This window comes from Somniosus microcephalus, chromosome 12, assembly GCF_052327205.1.
Source record: "Somniosus microcephalus isolate GS21.2 chromosome 12, FLI_Smic_1.0, whole genome shotgun sequence".
Lineage (NCBI taxonomy): Eukaryota > Metazoa > Chordata > Chondrichthyes > Squaliformes > Somniosidae > Somniosus > Somniosus microcephalus.
The window spans coordinates 161,355,236-161,375,862 of record NC_140998.1 but is presented as its reverse complement, the minus strand read 5'-3'; the positions used below and the strand labels follow the sequence as shown (position 1 = coordinate 161,375,862).

General features: G+C 45.9%; 1 protein-coding gene across 1 annotated transcript; it reads left to right on the top strand.

The window, feature by feature from the left end:
* Positions 1–14,114: 14,114 nt before the first annotated feature.
* On the top strand, positions 14,115–19,373 carry LOC147109650 (EEF1A lysine methyltransferase 3-like). Its single transcript, XM_086002336.1, has 3 exons — positions 14,115–14,246; positions 16,979–17,090; positions 18,979–19,373. Exons 1-3 carry the CDS (start codon positions 14,115–14,117, stop codon positions 19,371–19,373), a joined length of 639 nt encoding a protein of 212 aa, XP_085858462.1.
* Positions 19,374–20,627: the final 1,254 nt, after the last annotated feature.

The window sequence follows — 20,627 nt, the reverse complement described above, 5'->3', positions numbered from 1 at the left end:
ATTGTCCACTTACCTTGAATAATCACTCATGGGGATATGGTGGTGAATGCACCTAATTATAACATTATTGCTTTTAAGATCTGAGGACAAGATCATTGGAAAATACAGATGGGTTATCAGTTCTGATTGCGAATTGGTATCTCAGGGTTCTGCTGGGTGCCTGGATTCACATTGGATACAGCAGTTAAGGACCGCGCTGAGAAGGCTCGGCCCTTCTGATCTTTGCTCAAAGGCAGCGAAGTCCCAATTCAGCTTAAGCATCCCGATTGATGATGGACAACACCTAACCATGTAGCAGACAAGCTTCTTATGACCCATGTCCGACACCTAAGGCCAAGCTGTAAGGTGGGGTTGTGGCAAAAAGAGGAGCCAACTGCCAGGAGGAGGTCTCCAAGCCATAAATACCTGTCACTGAGTACTCTGGAGTGGCGGGGGGTGGGGGTGCTGGTGGTGGCGGGGGTCATGCACCTTTGCCAAAGTTCCTCAGCTGACGACCTCAATTAAGGAGTTGTTGCTGAATAATAAGCCTGGTGTGCATTAATGCACATTGGTCTAGAACATCAAGTTTTACCACGAAACAAGTGGAGTTGGATAGGTCATTCCACCATCCTGGAGGTCTATCTACCTGATGAAGGAACTCCAACACTTGGGCCGAACACTGCTGGAAGCTGTAAATTGGACGGTGGCGATGCGAGCACGTGCTCAAATATTCATATATCAGATTTCCAGAAAGCAACTGGCTCCTGCTGAAACTGCACACCTCCAACTGCATTTGCTTGTAAACATCCATGCACGAGGATCTCTCTTGGCATAAGTCGTGGAGTTTCAAGCAGGCAAGAGGCACTGCAAACATTGCACTGCGTGTCTGCAACGGATTCACTCCGCCTTCATATTTAGGGAAACGTGTTTTAAAGCATGGTATATTCATGCAAATTTACAAAAAGGAACCGTAAGTATTTATTTTATTTGCTTATGGGATGTGGGCGTCGTTGGCAAGGCCAGCATTTATTGCCCATCCCTAATTGCCCTTGAGAAGGTGCTAGTGAGCCGCTTTCTTGAACCTCTGCAGTCCGTCTGGTGAAGGCACTCCCACAGTGCTGTTAGATAGGGAGTTCCAGGACTTTAACCCAGCGACGATGAAAGATCAGTGATATACTTCTAAGTCAGGATGGTGTGTGACTTGGAGGGGAACTTGGAGGTGATGGTGTTCCCATGCACCTGCTGCCCTTGTCCTTCTAGGTGGAAGAGGTCACGGGTTTCGGTGGTGCTGCCGAAGAAACCTTGGTGAGTTGCTGCAGTGCATCTTGTAGGTGGTACACACTGCAGCCACAGTATGCCGGTGGTGGAGGGAGTGAATGTTTAAGGTGGTAGATGGGGTGCCAATCAAGCGGGCTGCTTTGTCCTGGATGGTGTTGAACTTCTTGAGTGTTGTTGGAGCTGCAGTCATCCAGGCAAGTGGAGAGTATTCCATCACACTCCTGACTTGTAGATGGTGGAAAGGCTTTGGGGACTCAGGAGGTGAGACACTCACCACAGAATACCTAGCCTCTGACCTGCTCTTGTTGTCACAGTATTTATGTGGCTGGTCCAGTTAAGTTTCTGGTCAATGGTAACCCCCAGGATGTTGATGGTGGGGATTCGGCGATGCTAATGCCATTGAATGTCAAGGGGCAGTGGTTAGACTCCCACTTGTTGGAGATAGTCATTGTCTGGCACTTCTGTGGCACGAATGTTACCTGCCAGTTATCAGCCCAAGCCTGAACAGCGTCCAGGTCTTGTTGCATGCGGGCATGGGCTGCTTCATTATCTGAAGAATTGTGAATGCCGCTGAACACTGTGCAGTCATCAGAGAACATCCCCATTCCTAACCTTATGTTGGAGGGAAGGCCATTGATGAAGCAGCTGAAGATGGTTGGTCCTAGGATTCGCGATTAAAATGCAAATAAAGCACGTTTTAATGGTGTTACCCTCTAATCTGTGAACAATATGGCCCGTAATTTCTGACAGAAGGCATCCTGCATGCGGATGCCTCCTATCGGGAAAAAATCTACGCCCTTACCTGAGGGCTCCTGCGGTCCAGACCCTTCCGCTCTTGGGCCTCTCCTGGTGCACGTGCGCATAGGCCCAGGTATCCCAGAGGTGCAGGCAGTTCACAAGCGTCCCTGGGATCACATGGGCCAGGCGAGCCAATGGGAGAAGTGAATCCCCCTTCATACTTTTGCCAGGTAGAGCTGTCAAAAGTATGAATGGGGATCACTGAAAAAAGACACTACAACATTAAATAAAAAAAATTTAAATCACGTTTGTAAAATGAGTTGAAATTACATTAAATTAAATATTTGAAACAAAAATGTAATTGTTTGAAAAAAATAATTAAAGTTTTTTACGGGGCTAAAAATAAACTTACCTTTTTTTAAAGAATTCTAAGGGAATCAAGGAATATGGGCATCGATCTGAAAGGTGGAGTTGAGATTGAAGATCATTCATGATCTTAATGAAGAGTGGAGCAGGCTCGAGGAGCTGTATGGCCTACTCCTGCTCCGATTTTTTATGTTCTTACGCAATATATGGTGCCAAGTATGAGGATTACAGTTCCACTCAGTTTAGTGCAGTTTCCATTTAACCCAACTCTACTTCAATTTATAACTGTGTCTCAAATCAGCTCGGTTATACAACCGGCCACAATAACCCCTCCGAACCGGTGCCCGTAATATGTAATCAATAGGTGCTTGTTCAACATGTTTATTTAAAACGATCTAAAATAATTCTAAAATGTTGAAATTATTCCAGTTTTTTTGTAACTGATTGATTTATCTACTCAGGGGATTAACGTGTGTCAGCCGTTGCTCAGTTGGTAGCATTCTCACCCCTGGGTCAGAGAGTTGTGGGTTTAAGTCCCACTCCAGAGACTTGAGCACAACAATCTAGGCAGACTCTCCTGTGCAGTACTGAGGGAGTGCTGCACTGACCCAAGTGCCATCTTTCAGATGAGACCTCAAACCGAAGCCTCCTCTGCCCTCTCAGGTGGAGGTGAAAGATCCTACGGCATTATTTCAAAGAAGAGCAGGGGAGTCAGCCCCGGTGTCCTGGCCAATATTTATCGTGCAATCAGCATTAAAAACAGATTATCTGGTCATTATCACATTGCTGTTTGTGGGAGTTTGCTGTGCGCAAATTGGCTGCCACTTTCCTACATTACAACAGTGATTACATTTCTAAAGTACTGCATTGGCTGTAAAGCGCTTTGGTACGTCCGGTGGTCATAAAATGCGCTATATAAATGCAAGACTTTCTTTTTTTAATGGCAATAAATATAACATGAGAATCTTCAGGATGAGCAAACCCCTGGGGTGATAACTACATTAAAATATTTGATGTTATTACAGGGCGGTGGGACTCAGAATTAACAGTGAGCCCCGGCCATAGCAAATGGAAGCTTGAGACGTTTTCTAAGATTGTGAAAGGAAAGTCAGGGCGCGGATTATCTCTGATCGGCGGTTCCAGTTTATCACCGGGAGAGACTGAACTGACTGGCCGCTCGGTCAATAATGGGGCATTAGTTCTAGGGATTTACTTCAGGAAAATAAATACCGTCCCATCACCACCAAAAAAATGACATCAAACTGATTCAAGCGTGTTCCTCATTGGTCAACAGTTGTCATCTTGCGATATAAAACCTGACCGTTTAAAACTCTGGCGAGATTGTGACAGGTTAAAACCGGCGCACAAGTTCACTGTGCGCTGTTCCAGTGCTCCTCGGGTCAGTGTGTGAGGGACGTGGGCTGAAACAAAGATAATTAAAGATCACTGCGGGAACAGTGAGGTCTCTTTAAGTGAGTTTGTCGTCTTCCTTATTGTTGTTTAATGTCGATTGATACTCTTACCCACTTTTTCCCTGCGCTGCTGTATCGCCGAAGAGCTCATTGAGAGCCGCTGACCGAATAATTACTGTGAATGAGAGACCCAAGACTCCTGCGAGTCTATTGTCTCCATGAAATAATACAGAACAAAAATAATGAATTTATTTAAAAATATATTAATATCAATAGAGAGCAAACCCGAAGCACATCAGATCCTGGGTCGGGAGCCTATTTCAGTCCAGAGAAGTTATTCAATAACGGGAAGAAGTTAAGAAAAGGATTCAAGTTTATTGTCGTTATTGATATTAATAGTAATAACATTAATTTTGGAATTGGCAGTTTAACTATTGTATTGTTTTAATATTGTATTGTTAGGAGCACCAGTAGTACTAAAATTAGTATTAAAATTAATAGCTTATTATTACGATATATTAATAGTGTTAGAATTAGTATTAACATTGTTATTTTTATTATTAGAATTAATAGTATTACTATTGTTACTATTGGTGTCATTATCAGTGAGAATCTCCTGTTATAGCTGGGGATCAACATTTTTGCATGAACTTTTTAAACAAAGTTCTTCCCTGGTAATAATTCATCTATTAACATTGGGGGAGGCGTAAATATATATTTGTAAAACAAGCATATTTCGGCACCTCCGTTTTTTAAATGTCGAATTCGGATTATGGATAACGAGAGGAAGATGGCTAACCTGAGTTCCCCAGGGACCCGACAAAACAAAGAAAGCACATAATCTAACATGCATGAATTGAAAAGATGTTTATGAAACATTTAAAATGAACAACTTTAAATTATAGTCAGAAGTACAATTATTTACTGGCAAATTCCCAGATTCAATAGCAGGTCAGCAGGAATATCAATGGAAATCCAAAGCGCTTTCTTCGTGTTTGGAATGCGTGACTCGCTGCCATCCGTGGAAAGAGCAGTGCGGCTCAAATCCAGCTCTGGTACCAATGACCATTCCAGAGTGGCCGAGCGACAGGGAGCACGTGAGGGTGACGAAGGGAAGAAGCAGATTTTCCAAAGTAAAGGAGAGGTAGAAAACAAGGGTTGAGGAGGAGCAGAATTGAAAATGAGTGAAGGAGCGAGAGCATAATTTTGCTTTTCGGGAGGATTCATTGTTCCAACATTTGCGGTCGGAGGCTTCCCGCGGGCGGATGCGAACCGCATACGCCCCTGGGATCACGTCTGCGGCCCAACCAATAAAAGAAGGGGAATCTCCATTCATACTCATGGGGATTCCGTATGTACCGAACTCCCATAAGTATGAATGGGGATCACTTAAAAAATACACGAACACATGAAATAAGTTTTAAAAAATATTTTAAATTAATTAAAATGCCATTTAATTAAATATTTTAAACAAGAATTAAATTTTTTGAAAAAGGTGTATGTTTTAAGGGGGCTAAAAATAAACTTACCTTGTTGGACAGGGTTTTTAATGTATAATTAAGTGATAACATTTCATTTTCTCTTTTTTAAAACTCTTAGGTGTATGAATTTCAAGGGCATTCGCTGGGCAGAAGTTGGGCAAATAGTGCAAGTCTCCGCCAGCGGAGGCCCTTATCCCGAGGATGCGGAGGATCTGTCAAGAGAATTCTTGACAGATCGCAAGTTCCGGGTATTCACGCATGCGCTTCACATGCCTAAACCCGGAACTTGCGCAGCCCCGATGGGCACGTGCGCACCTCGATGTACCCGTAGGGGGCCGCAAATTATACCCATTGTATATCCAAGGAGACCCCGATAGATTAAAATACTACAGCAGAGCTGGCGAGACAGTGCCTGTGCATAAAGTTCATTCTGAGATTTTTGTTTCAGAAATGCTCAAATTAATCGGCCCGTAATTTCCGATGCCTGCGGGCGTGTACGAGCTGTGTACACACCCGTAGGGACCTCGCAAATGCCGGTTTCAGGGATGCGAAGCGCATGCACTGAAAACCGGCATTTCCGATCTGTCAAGAATTCTCTTGACAGATCGCACGCCGGCCCTGGAGAAGGACCTCTGCGGGTGGAGAGTTCGGTTTTCTTCAGAAACTCGGCCCGCTGAAATCCCTTAAAAATCTTGGCCCGTATTTTCCGATCGCAGGCCTCTGGAAAAATCTGCGCCCTTACCTGAGGGCTCCCGGGAGGCGCACAGTTCCGATGCTAGGCCTCACCAAACTGCAAGTGCGCAGGGCCCAGGTATCCCAGGGGCGCATGTAGTTCGCAGCGTCCCTGAGAACGCATGGGCTATGGGGAGCCAATCACAGAAGGGAATCTCCCTTCATACATTTGACAGGAAGACCTGTCAAATATATGAATGGGGATCAATGAAAAAACATAGTAAAACTTTAAATAATTTTTTTTAAAAAGCACATTTTTAAATAGACTTGAAATTACAATAAATTAACTTTTATAAACAAAAATTTAATTTTTTGCAAAAAACTATTAAAATATTTTACGGGGCTAAAAATGAACTTATTTTTTTTTAAAGCATTTTTAAATGATAAGTCAGTGAAAAAGAATGTTTTTAAAACTTTATTTCTACTCTTATCCTGGTAAAAGCAGGCCTTATGCCTGCTTTTAACAGGCATAAGAATTGTAAGGGTTTTCTGCGGGCGGAGGGTCTCCAAAAGGCGGAACTATCCACCCGCAGAGGCCCTACTCCAGGGCAGCCAGAGGATCTGTCAAGACCATTCTTGGTGTGGAGTTGCCAGTGTTGGACTGGGGTGGACAAATGTAAGAAGTCACACATGTAAGAGGGAACACTTCAGCAGTCATGGACATTCAGCCTCTGATCTTCGGGTAAGCATTCTCCAAGGCGGCCTTCGAGACACACAGCAACGCAAAATCGTAGAGCAGAAACTGATAGCCAAGTTACGCACTCATGAGGACGTCCTCAACCGGGATTTGGGGTTCATGTCACGCTACATGTAACCCCACCTGATGTAGGGTCATCCAGACTCGAGTCGTCGTTGGCTTGTTCTCTCTACACAGATGCGGCCGGACCTGCTGTGATTTCCAGCAAAAAAAATGTTTTTTTGTCTGTTTTTTGTTTTTCATACAGACCCCAGCATCTGCAACATTTGACCCCTTGTGACCCCACCTCATTGTTCTTTGATGTAATGTTTTCCTGACTGACCTGTTTGGACACCATTCACACCTTTGATTGCTGTGATTATCTCTCTGCCGAGGTGTGAAAAATGGTAGTTAGAAAGATTACCTGTAATCATCTGGCATTATTCTCTGACTATATAAGCTGTGTCTTTATGCATCTCTCCACTTCACCTGATGAAGGAGCAGCGCTCCGAAAGCTTGTGATTTCAAATAAAACTGTTGGACTATAACCTGGTGTTGTGTGACTTCTTACACAAGACCATTCTTGACAGATCGGAAATGCCGGTTTTCAGCGCATGCACTGTGCATGCCTGAAACCGGCATTTCCGATGTCCGTACGGGTGGGTACACAGCGCGTACCCACCCGTAGGGATCGGAATATCCGGCCCCTTATGCCTTGTAAGAGCAGGCTTAAGGCCTGCTTTTACAGCATAAGAATTTAAAAAAGTAAAAAAATTATTGTTTTCACTCCTTTATAATGTAAAAATACTTTAAAAAAAAGTTGTTTATTTTTAGCCCCGTAAAAAAAGTAATTATTTTTCTCAAAAAATTTAATTTTTGTTTAAAATATTTAATTTAATGTAATTTTACTCATTTTAAAAACGCGATTTAAAAGAATTCATTTAATGTTGTAGTGTCTTTTTTCAGTGATCCCCATTCATACCTTTGACAGATCTGCGCCCCTGGGATACCTGGGCCTTCACGCGTGCACAGCAGGAGAGGCCCAGGAGCGGAAGAGTCCGGACCTCAGGAGCCCTCAGGTAAGGGCGTAGATTTTTTCCCAATAGGAGGCATCCGCACGTAGGGTGCCTCCTATCGGAAATTACGGGCCTATGTCTCCTGCTGTTTGCCCTTTTGTAGCCTTGGGAGAGGCAGGGAAATATCTTAACTGCGCATGTCTGAGAAACCATGACCTGAATTTTCCCGGTATCGAGTGTCCGGGTATAGGGGCGGGGGTGTCGGGGGGGTGGGGGTAAGCAGTTAAATTCGTGGCAATTGACATTCTGTTGCGAACCCGCCGTCATCCCGCTATGTCTGCATTTAACTCGAATCATTAACTGCTTGTTGAGGGGCATTAACTGCATTTTTATCATCAGCTTTTGGCTTTACCTCCTTGCACACGGGAACCTGCCTGTGAAGGGGAGACGGGAGCTCAGTGACCATTGCACGACTGCAGTAATTGGCTGCTGGAAAACACACATAGGCCGCGATTTTGCTGACCTCAGCCGGTCAGCGGCGGGCGATGTCGATTACAGATCTCGACGCCGCTGCTGTCTCCATCCCTAAGTTTGAAATTAATTACCCGTGCTTGGGCTTGTTCAGCCCGCCCAGCACGTTTCCCATCCAATTAGAGGAAGCGGGTCTGGTGGCGTCATTTGATGACAAGTCATCAGCCGGTTTCCTGAAAGGGACCATGGCCAACTTAATTTTGACATGTGTGCTGTCAGTGTTCTACAGCATTGAGGTGCTGCAAACACTGACAATCACTGCACAGAGGGGCAGGGCTGCACGCAGGCTCTCCCATAACTCCTTCCATATGCTTATGCTCAGTAGATCACGAAACGTTAGTACAAAGCCACACTCAATCTCATCAAATCCCCATCACTCTGCCTTCCCTGCCCTACTCCTGCACAGCTTCACTCACACCAACTTACCATGCACCTCCACCCATCTCTCTCTATCTATATTATCACATCCCCATCTCACTAGCCACCCCTCACACTCATCCTCATCCTCGTGCAATCATACCAACTAACAACACACAAGGGTAGGCACTTGGGTGTTTTATGCAATGGTCATGTAAATTTTCTGTTAATGTGGTGTCAAACATTGAAACCTTTATTTTCAACACTGCGTTCTTGAACAGATTTATATGCACCTGAAGTAGCTTAGTGAGTTGCAATGAACAGTGAGACATAACAGTATCCCCTGCATTGGTGATGAATGTGAAAGGAATGGCTTGGGCATTGTAGGGATGCTTTATGAAGTTAGTGTGGGGTGATGACAATGTGACACATCATGTGGCAGCCAGGGTGTGCAGCGTCAAGTGAAGTAAATCTGGCCATGGTGAGGCCATCCCTGGCCTCCCTTGCAGCAATGTGGTCGGGTGTTGATGCGCTGTGCCATGTGCACCATCAGGTGATTGCGGTGAAGGTTGGTGGTGTTGTTGTTGGTGCTGCTGGTGTGTCTAGTGCTGCTGGTGCGTCTGGTGGTGCTGGTGTTGGGGCTGATCGTGGTGGGATTCTGAGGACCAGGGTGAGAGACTATAAAGGGCAGTCATGCTGACAGAATAGATGGCAGGTGAAGTACGATAACAGAAATGAACTGTCAATGGTGAGGGGGGTAATGAGGTCAGACTGGATGGAGAGTTTGTGGCTGAGGGAAGATATCTCTTGTAAGGTGGGAGCTTTTACTGTGTATTTGAAGGTGTCAGCTCAACAGCTGATTCAATGGCCAGTGGACCCACCTCAGCTTGACAGACGTAGTCCAAGACCATGGGTCAATTGCAGATGCTGAGCTGAAATTTATTCTTAAGTGGCTCGAAGCAAGCCACCAATTGCCTGAATTTGGTCCCCCACTGCGAACCTGCCGCTGCATGTCGGGTCTGCTCAGTGCTGACAGACCCGACATCGGGGAAAGGCGCATGGCAGCGGGTTCACACTTTCCCACCCACCACCGATTGTGCCCGCTGACCCCTCACAAAATCCAGCCTATAAGTACTCACACATTACACCTGCTACCTTGCTAAGGGAATGGCTCTTGCTCACACCATTTTGTGCAGAGATTTAGCTGCCAGGAATTTGCAGGTCGTTTCTGCAACCTCGGAAGCCACTCTCATCACATTGCTAGTCACTATCAGAACATTGAAGGATTGGGCCTCTAATCTCCACTTTACCTGGCATCTATTAGATCGGCATCAGTGTTGCTTATACTGTCCCACCTTCGACCTCAGAATCGGACCAAGATGAGCCCCTGCACCAACAACACCAGCCACTGCAGCAGTCACAGCACCAGCAGCAGCAGCAGCAACAACAGCAGCCTTCCCCTCAATGACCCGATGCTCCACAGGAGAGAAGGGGTCAGCATAGGGTTGCACTGCACCGGAGGCGATACCCCCAACACAGGATATACAGGCAGAGGATGAGCTTCCTGGACTTGACTGAAAAGCAGTGCTCCAGGAGGCTCAGGCTATCATGCCAGATCATCACAGAGATTTGTGGCTTGCTGGAAGAAGATCTGCTACCACGAGAACCAGGTGGACACGCCTTATCAATGGCTGTCAAAGTCACCACCACTCTCAACCTCTTTGCTCCAGTCTCCTTCCAGGGATCTGCAGCAGGCATTTGCAGGATCTCGCAGACAGTCACCCACAGATGCATCACTCAGGTGACTGATGCCATGTTTCACAAGGCAGCCACTTGTGTGAACTTTGCCACTGATTAAACCAGTGATACTGAGTGAGTGCTCGGCTTTGCGGCTCTGGCTGGCTTCCCACATATGCACGGCATCATTGACTGCACACATGTGGCCATGAAGGCACCACCACATCAACCAGGAGTGTTTGTGACTGCAAGGGTTTTCAGTCCCTCAATGTGCAGCTAAAAGGACCATCACGCATGTGTGTACCAGATTCCCTGGCAGCTGTCATGACTCTTTCATGCTGCACCAGTTACCCTCCCTCAGCTCTTCACCCCTCCAAACAGACGTACCAGCTGGCTGCTTGGAAATACGAGCTATCCATTGAAGACGTGGTTGATGACACCCTTGAAGAGGCCACATAATGAGGCCGATGAGTGCTATAATGACAGCCACATGTCCACCAGATGTGTCATAGAGCAAGCAATCAGCATGATGAGGATGTGCTTCAGATGCCTTGACAGATCTGGAGGAGCCCTTCAGTATGCACCAGCCAGGGTCTCCAGAATCATCATTGTTTGCTGCGCACTGCACAACATAGCATGGCAGCGAGGATTGGAGCTGCAGGAGGAGCAAAGTTCAGAGTGCACAGCCTCTTCGGAGGAGGAGGAACGGTTGAAACACAAAGAGGAGGAGGAGGAGGAATAGGTGGAAAACGAGCAGGAGGAGGAATTTGTGGCACACATTGCTGCCTGGTGGCCCAGGATGGCCTCATAATGGCCACATTTACTTACCGTGCACAAGTGCACACGTATGGCTGCCAGATGCTGTGCCAGCTCACCCCCAACAACACCACAAAGCCGTCCTACCATGACAAAACCATTCCTGTCACCCAAGCCCCAATGCTCGAGGTTAAGTCATGTCTCACAATTAACTCAACATGACAAAGCTGCTTCACAGGTAGAAGACAAAAATGGACAAGTCGGGAAAGTGGTGCAAAAATAAATTAATCTGCACCATAAATAGAACTGAAACTTAACACTAACGTTTTTTCATACACCCATGTGCATACCCTTGTGCATCTAGGATTGTGTCATTTTCTTTTCCGAGTAAGCATACGAGGTGCAACCCCTATGGCTTCAGCAGAGGTAGAGACAGGCTACTCACTTCCCTGCTGTGACTGCTTTTACACTTTTGGCGGACGTCCTCTGGGTTTTGGAGCCTGTGAGGGCCATGCCAAAAACTGCTCCTCGGGCAACTGTGCAGGGGCAGACTCAGCAATCGGGATGCCAGGCAGCATGTGGGGCTCTGACTGAGGGGGAGGCAACGGGGGAGAAGTGGGAGCGTTTTGAGAAGAGCGCATTCTTCCATGTCCCCTCTCATCATCATCCCTCTCATGGGCCACCCGCAATTCCCTGCTAGCAAGAAGCTGGAGAGCACCCTGCTGCACATCAGTGGTGTGATGACCACCCAAATCTATGCTAATATCCCCCTTCGAGAGGAACTCTATCAGCAGTTGCAATATGTTGTTCACAGCAAGTATATTCTCTTTGGACTGGTGCATTTGCTGCTCCATGTATGTGGCCATCCTTTCCAAGGAACAGCACATCATCGCCATCATCTGCGAGATGGTGGTGCTCATGTTGGAGATGGACTACTCTACTCTCTGTACATTTTCACACATCGCGGCTGCAAAAGCTGCCAGAGCCTCCTGCAATTGTTGCTGGCCCTCCAAATCACCATTTTTTATCAATAGCCCCCGAGGTTCAGCATTTGCATGCAGCTCAGCAGAGCATGGAGTGTCCTGCGCTCTCCGGTGAGGAGTCTCCACTGTTGTCACTGTCAACACCATCTGTTCTTGCTCACTTGTGAGGTGAAAGGCACCAATGACAACACTACTCTGTCTCACACAGGACCCACCGAGGTGTGCGTATCTGCACTGGTGCTGGGTGCACATGGGTCGGCTGATGGTGCACCTTCAGAGACTGGTGCTTCCTCTGAGGAGTCGCCTTCCTCCTCCGGCTGGACAGTGGGGGGGGGAGGGGTGCACTTGATGGACCTGTGGTAGAGTAACAAGATGAATTTGAAGTGTTATGATAAGAATGGGCAACATTACCATTATGCACGTTTCACTGGCTGCTAATACCAGTCACCATACGTGGCTGTATGAGATTTAATTCTGTCACCAGGTTGCTGGTAGGTCTCCCTCTCTCTCACTCCCACTGCCAGCAGCTCTGCAACTCCAAAGCTCTCTAGTGCATCCTCCTCTGCTGGAGTCCATTGAGTGAATTTTGGAGGTCCACCTCCAGTTCTCTGCCTCTCCCTGTTACAGTGGGCTCTCTTCTCTTGCAAGGAGGGAATGAAGAGAACTTTGTGTGAGAGTGATGGAATTGGGTAAGGCTACCTCTGTAGAGGGTGACTATGAGGGAGTGGTGTGACATTGCCAAATGGCCCCCTTCTGTGGTGTTACTTGCTATGATTGCATTATGATGAGCGTGAATGTCAGTGGTGGTGAATCAGATGAGAATGTGAGTAGGTACATAGATAGAGAGGGATGAGTGGACCTTCAAGGTAGGCTGGTGTGAGGGGTGAAGTGCAGGAGTCGGTTTGGGTTGGCAGTGTGATGGGCACATCAGGATGTAGGTGAGTCTGACACTGCACTCACCTTTTCTGACCTCATTTGATCATTGCATCGTTTGCAGCACTGGACCCACGTTCTCCTCGCCCTGCTGCTGACCTCCTCCGCGATGTCTATCCATGCCCTCTATCCGTCTCTTGCTGGTCTCTTTCTGCCATCCGCAGGGAAGAGGCCCTCCCTGGGTGCTCTTACTGCTTGGACCAGCACTTCCAGGGAGGCATCTATGAATCTTGGGCTGTCCTCTGCCTTTGTGTCTCCATGACCCACAGAACTGTCAATGTTATTCAGCAATTTAGAGCTCTGCAAATCACCATTAATACTCCTACAGCAACCTTCAAATGAGATGTGTGCAAGGCTGCTTTAAATATCCGCGTTGCAAACGAGTCACCGGTGACGTCATCAGACTGGCTTCCGATAATTGAGCCGGGAACTCTATTAATTGGGGCCATTGAGTTAAACGCGCGGTGCAGAACGCGCTGTTCCAAATCTTCGGGATGCCGATCCGCTAGGCGGCCCGCACGCACCCGACCCGACTCCAAGCTAATCATTCCGGCCCGAGAGGCAAAACATGCCACAGAGGCGGCACGTGAGTTCAGGGTTTGCATCTCAGATGCGTTGAAAACAACAATGAATGGAGCAACAGGCAATCTTGACGCCCTTTTTAGAGGTTAGGCCCCTGCAGTTGTTCGCTTTAAATGTTCGGCGCACATATTTTCGCACAGCTAATTTTAGGACTATACCGACTTTTTTCAAGTGTTTCATTGCCTTTAGGCCAATATATCCTATAGAAAAAGGTTTGTTTGGGTATATAATGGTGTCAGGAACTTTAATAATGCTCTCCTTGTTAGGATCAACGGCTGTATCTGGTGAGTTATTTTATTTAACAGTTGTATCCATTTTATAGTAAAAGGAGATCTCTTGTGCTTTGCTTTGGGTCTTCCTGTGATAGTCTGAGATTTAAAACACAATTAAATGTCCCGCTGCCTTTCTACATTACAGGTTTCTTTAACATCTTTCTTTAATCGAGATAAAATCTTGGAGTGGACACGTGGGGCTGAAACTGATCGAAATCTACATCCGGAACTGGCTGGAAGGAATCTGCTTGGAGACCGAAGAAAGTCCGTTCGAAATCAGAGAGAATGAGCAGCACCGAGGATAAGAATCTCCCCAAGGAGTTGGAGGAGAAGGAGTATGAGTTTAGTGGACACCCTTTAAAGATCACGATGTTTAAAGGAGCTTCTTTAGGCGTTTCTGCTTTTGTCTGGGGCCCTGTAAGTCTAGTGGTCTTTCACAAATATTATTGTTTGAGTTTAAAAGTAAATTCCCGACCTAATGCTACGCTTTTGCAATTTATCGTTGCAGCTTTGGCTGCACTCGCATGGATTGGAAGCGGGTGTACGAAGGTACATATCTCCAGAGTCAGCTCCCCGCCTGATTCCGAGGCAGCCCCTCAATGGAGAGCGATGTCCCAACTGTTGGCTTGGCAACGTGGATCTCCTGGGCGCTCTATATTAATTAGAATAGTCTAGGATTTCTAAACTGGCCTCCTTTTTAACGGTTGTTCAAGTCTCATCGTAACTGAAGTGTATTGCTTGTGATCTGCGACTGCACATCTTGCACATCATAAATGCTGCTCAGGACAGCGTCCTTGCTCTTCGTCGAATAGTGCCTTAGGACCTTTTGCAGCAACCCGTGGTTGCGGGGGGGGGGGGGGGCGGGGTGGCTGGAAAGATGTAACGACTCATCTCTATGAGAGTGCAGCACTCCCGCTATACTTCTCCTTGTTTTCGAATCCCTCCGTGGCCTCGCCCCTTCTTATCTCTGTAACCTCCTCCAGCCCTACCGCCCCCGTGATCTCTACGCTCCTCCATTCCGGCTTCCGTTCGGGCCTCTTGCGTATCCCCGATTTTCATCGCTCCGCCATTCGCGGCAGTGCCTTCAGCTGCCTAGGCCTTGAGGTCTGGAACTCCCTCCCTAAACCTCTCCGCCTCTCTATCTCTCTCTCCTCTTTTAATACACTCATTAAAAGCTAACTTTTTGACCTCACCTTTCCTAATAGTTCCTTATGTGCCTGGCATTCAAATGTTATTTGATAATCGCTCCTGTGAAGCACCTTGGGGCGTTTGACTACGTTAAAAGCGCTATGTAAATACAAGATGTTGTTGAAGTATCAGCCTGAGTTTTAGTATTGATACTTTGGAGTGAGGTTTGAATGTCCGACTTGCTGACTCGGAGGCAAGAGAGCACGACCACTGAGCCAAGAGTGGCACTTCCTAAGTGGACCCTGTCCTGCACTGGTTATGTTACTGCGCTAGTAATCTAGCAACTGAAGTAAAAATCCACAAAACACGAGTTTCAAAGCCCACCAAGACAGTTTGAGAATTTAAATTCAGTTTTTTATTGAAAAATCTGGAAATGTAATGAAAGAAACTTGCCGACCTCATGTGGCCTAGCCTATGCGTGACTCCACCCCCACGGCAACATGATTGACCCTTAAATGCCACCTGAAGTGGCCTGGGAAGTCACTCAGCACTATTCAACTATTCAAGAAGAGAACTCACCACCAGTTCTCTGGACAAGTGGCGATGTGATGTATATGCCGGCCTTGCAAGCTGCGCCCACATCCTGAAACTGAACAGAAATAAATTGTTGCCACCGAGCATAGAGCCTGCAATGACCACTTTCCTTTTGTAGAAAATAGCCTTTTGATGTCCAATGACACAAATAGTCCAACACGTTGTCGACCAGCGCTGTCGACCAGTTCCGTTAGATGTACGGTCGTGAAATGTGTATAGTTGATGGCAGTGTCCTGCTTCTACGGTACGGTTCGCTTTTCATTCAGAGTCTGCAGCCACTCGGCAATGCAGTATAAATGCAGTCTAAGTCCTTATTTTTAATTTCCATCTCATTTATCCTCGGATCCCCACACTGCTTTCACAGTCAAGCCAGCTGTGAAAGATGAATACTTAATAGCCCAGAAATTCGGGTCCCCACGCATGAGTACCCGCTGAGTATTCACCCATAGGCCCAATGGAAGTGCTGGTTTCGTGCATGCACTGCGCATGTGCGGGAAACCGGAACTTCCCCTTGAAAGAAGGGGTTGACAGGTGGAACGCATGCGCCGGAGGGGCAGCGCGTGCCCATTGAACTTACGTTTTTTTTGCAGGTTTCTCCGGGAGGGTAAGTCTCCAGGAGTTACACATGTAAAAATCAGACGCAAGGCCTGCTTTTAACAAGGTAAGTGGTGAATTAATTAAAATTAAAATATTTTTTCCACAGGTTTATCATTTTTAAATACTTTAAAGAAAGGTAAGTTTATTTTTAGCCCTGTTAGAAAATGTAATTAATTTTTTCAAAAATGTAAATTATTGTTTAGAATAGTTATTTTATGTAATTTATAGTTATTTTAAAATTGTGATTTAAAAAAAAAAATATTTGAAGTTTTAGTTATGTTTTGGGGCTTATAGTATTTATAGTTTTGACAACTCTTCCTGTCAATTTTATGAATGGGCATTCCCTGCTACCATTGGCTCTCCATGGCCCACGTGATCCCAGGGGACACGTTGAACTAACTGCGCCCCTGGGATACACAAGCACTGCGCACCAGCAGTTGGAGGAGGCCCAGGATCGGAATCCCACACGGACCTACAGCACAACGGCCAGCGCAGTAGGTAAGTGCAGGTTGGAGGCTTGCACCCGCGGGAAGCCTCCGACCCGAATTTCTGGGCCATTGTTTGTATCTACAGGCGGGAACTGGGCGCGTGGCAAAAGTCGGATTGCAACAGTCCACTTTCCATTATATTTTTCTTCTTTCTTCGATTCTCCTTAGATCCACCCCTCCCCTCCCTCTGTCAAGGTTGCTCTGACCTTCCTACACGAAGGTGCCGGAGTGGCCTTTCAACAGCTTTTCCAACAGCCATCCTTTCCTCCGTCTTCCAACATTGTCCTAGCGATTTGTGAATCTTGCAAATTGATTAGCATTAATATGAGTGTGTTTTTTCAGGGGGTTGTCCTTTGTCAGTACTTTCACGATGAGAAGATTAATTTTACTGGGAAGAAGATGCTTGAACTGGGGTCTGGCACCGGGATTGTGGGCATTTTAGCGGTGCTGTTGGGTAAGTTAACTCAGAGATATAGAGTCAACGTTTCAGGTTGAAACCCTTCGTCTATTTCTCTCTCCACGGCTGTTGCCTGGCCTGCTGAGTTTTTCCAGCATTTTCTGTTGTTATTTCTATTTACTATTGATCGTTTTCACCTCTATAGTTACTATTCAGAGTGAACATCCCTATAGATACTGTCCTTAATGCATATTCCGATGGTTACCGTTCGTACTACTTTCCTTCTTGTTGTCATACATGGAGTATATGCCTATTGTAACTATTCAACATGCTTACACCTATTGTTACCCTTCTCGGTGCCTACCTAATAGTTATTATGAATAGCTCCTACCCTAAAGTTACTATTCAAACTGTTTGCCCCTGCAGTAACTATGCAAAGTATTTGGGCGTCTAGTTATTATTTAAATTGCCTATCACTATAGTTATAATCCATTGTGCTTACCGCAATAGTTACAGTTACAGAACCCTAATCACATTTTAAAAGTATTTGGATATGCACATGAAGTGCTGCAACCAGCAAGGCCACGGACAAAGAGCTGGGATTCGGCTGGATGGCTCTTTTTAGCCGCACAGACACGATGGGCCGAATAGCCTCATTCTGTGCTGGAAATGCCTCTGATTCTATGCTGCAGTCAATGGTGGTAGGGCATTTACAATTGACGTCAGTACCCTTGGGATAGGAAGAGAAAATTCGGTGCTCATTTCCGTTCCTGACTCTATTCGGCCACCTCTGCTCCATACGGGTAAAGGCTACCAACACCCAGATGAACAATGGTCGCTTAGCAAAGATGACACAATATAATCGGCCTCTTTGGACACAAATCCAAACAGGGAGTCAATGTTTTCAGGAGACGATGGGATTTTTTAATGTGTTGTGAGACATATGTGGAATGCAGTGGATCTCCACATCCAGCAGAAGCACCATTAGAATTAGAGCTAACCAAAATAGACATTGGTCGGATCGGGGGTTCTCGTGTTCCACATTAGCAAGATAAATGAATCAAAAGCATTACAGAATGACCTCGGAAACATTGAAAGGAAGATTGTCCAGGTTGAATTGTTAAACCTACGTGAATCCATTTGAGATCCAGGCTCCTATCCAAGGGTCCAGTGGAATGCTGACGATCCAAGGTGACGGCACAGAAAGGATCCAAGCCGGGAATCTGACAATTGAGTGGACTTTTTAGAAGTTGCTGTTTGATTGACGTACCGCCACTAGATGTAACCAACACCATGACTAAATACTACATTCTACCCTAACCTATGGGCAACGTCGTTAAAGTTAAATATCACTGCGCCAAATCTTTCTAACGGTCTGGTCTCAGATTCAGAGTATTTGATCAGTTGGTTCAATTATTTTAATACTTTTCCGCGCAACACGCAATGACAGACCGTTGGAACTCTAATATTATAACACTCTCCGTAAAGTGCTCACAGACCTGAATGATTCCTTATGATCAGGCATTGGCTAACGTAATGAGAATGTTGCTACCCAACACCGTAACCCCTGCATGAAAAGGAAGCAGACAGGTGCGACTGGAGAAGGATTGCTGCTCCCTGTCATATTTTTAAATGCAATGTGATTTTGAAAGATCTGATTTCACTTGATCTTCCTGTGAAACCTACATTGCAGCCAATGCATGTAGAGCAGGTGTGTGTGGGTGATCTCAACTTACGGTATCCCCTTCAGGACATAGGCTCTGCCCACTGCGTGCTGCCTCTGCCTGGCTCGTTGGCTCAAGGCCACTCGCGTCGAATCGCCTAGAGAGATATCATTTCTTTAAAGAATTCTATTATTTTTTCCCTTCCCGTGACCACAATGTAGGTTGCAACTTGTGCTGGTGGAATCATAGGGTAACTGCTGTTATTTGATGCTTTTTGCCAGGTGGAGACGTCACCATGACGGACAGACCGTACGTTTTGAAGCAAATAGAATACAACGTCTCTGCTAACATTCCAGACACATCCAGACACCGGTCACAAATCCGTGCCCTTGTTTGGGGTAACGATCACGATAACTTTTCATCCGACTATGATTTTATTCTGGGGTCGGATATTGTGTACAGCCCATCGCAATTTCCCGGTCTTATACAGACACTACAGCATCTCTGCAACGAAAAAACTGTAATGTACCTGTCTTCTAACCTGGAGGCCAGAGTCGGGTCGGAGAATTTCCACCAGGAGCTCCTACCAAAGCAGTTCAACAGCGAGCTCCTTCTTAAAAGCGGGGGTAATTATATTTACAAAGTGACCAAAAAAGTGCCACAGGATGAGCACTAGTTTCTAGTACAGAGACAGGGAGAGAAAGATCTATTGTTCACAAAAAGGGAACCAAATTTTAATTTAATTTGTTAAGTTTTATTTCTAGTTTTATTAAGTTACAGATAATTTGTTTATCCACCCCTATCAAAAGAGTACACACTCTGGGAATCCACGAGGTTTACTAACTTTTTCAAAAGTCAGTCTTGTGTTTTCCCTGCCTCTCTTCCTTTCCAAGTTCCTTCCCTTGCTCTTCCAAATATTGGTGATTCATACTGGCACGTGATATTAATTATATTTAACATGTATGCTCTCCCTTAGTAGAGATTAAGACGTAATGATTCTTCTAGGGTGTTTATATGTGAAAGTCTATAAAGGGAGTGATATTGAGGCGTTACTTTTCCTGGCAACCAACGAACTTATGCTCGACCCCGGACAGGTACATAGTTAAATGTTAAGCTTAGCAATTCACAGCAACGATATAAGATCCCATGGTAGAAATTATTCTGTTCCGTATTAGTGGTGAACGTACGGACGCATTAGTATAAAATGCGGGCTTCACGTTATTCAATAAATAGGTTTGGTCGTTTACAATAAACTGATTAATGCCCTAGGTAAATAGCGCACTGGGGAATTTCTAGAGTAGGCAATTTCGTTCCCACTCTTCAGATTTAATCAACGGGCATCGCCCCTGATCATTGATGGTTCCAACGTGCGTCCTGCTCAAACTATCGCCAATCTTATCTTCGCTCTTTCCTCTGGTCTTAAATTCAACTTCCAGGTCTCCTCCACTGTGAAGTATGATTCCAAAACGCTCGTTTTACCAATGCTAACCCGTCGGGTACCCTCAACAGCCCTTATGGTGGAACTCCAACTCTGTTGGCTAACTGACTGTTGCTTTCCCTGAGTTGTATCCCACAAGTTATTTTGTGCTGCTTCTAGACGTTTGGATTGATGGAAGTTTGAATGCCCCGAAGTGAAGGTACAACTGAAATGCCAATCCGCTGTCTGCAATAAAGCTTTCCAGGTTAAAATGCCAACAAAGCATTTAAAGAACTGGAATCCGCATTTTGTTTCTAAAAGTGCTGCGCAGTGCGCATGCGCCTCACGCTTCTTGTTTTCTCTGCGGAACGCTGGGGAAGCGCGACGGGTTTGCTCTTTAAAGGCGAAACAACCGAATGTTTTAAACAGGCCATTGTAGGCGGGGTTAAAATTGTATTTTTGTGGCTTTGCTCCATTCTATTCATTGCACAAGTATCGCAGGGCAAGTTTTTA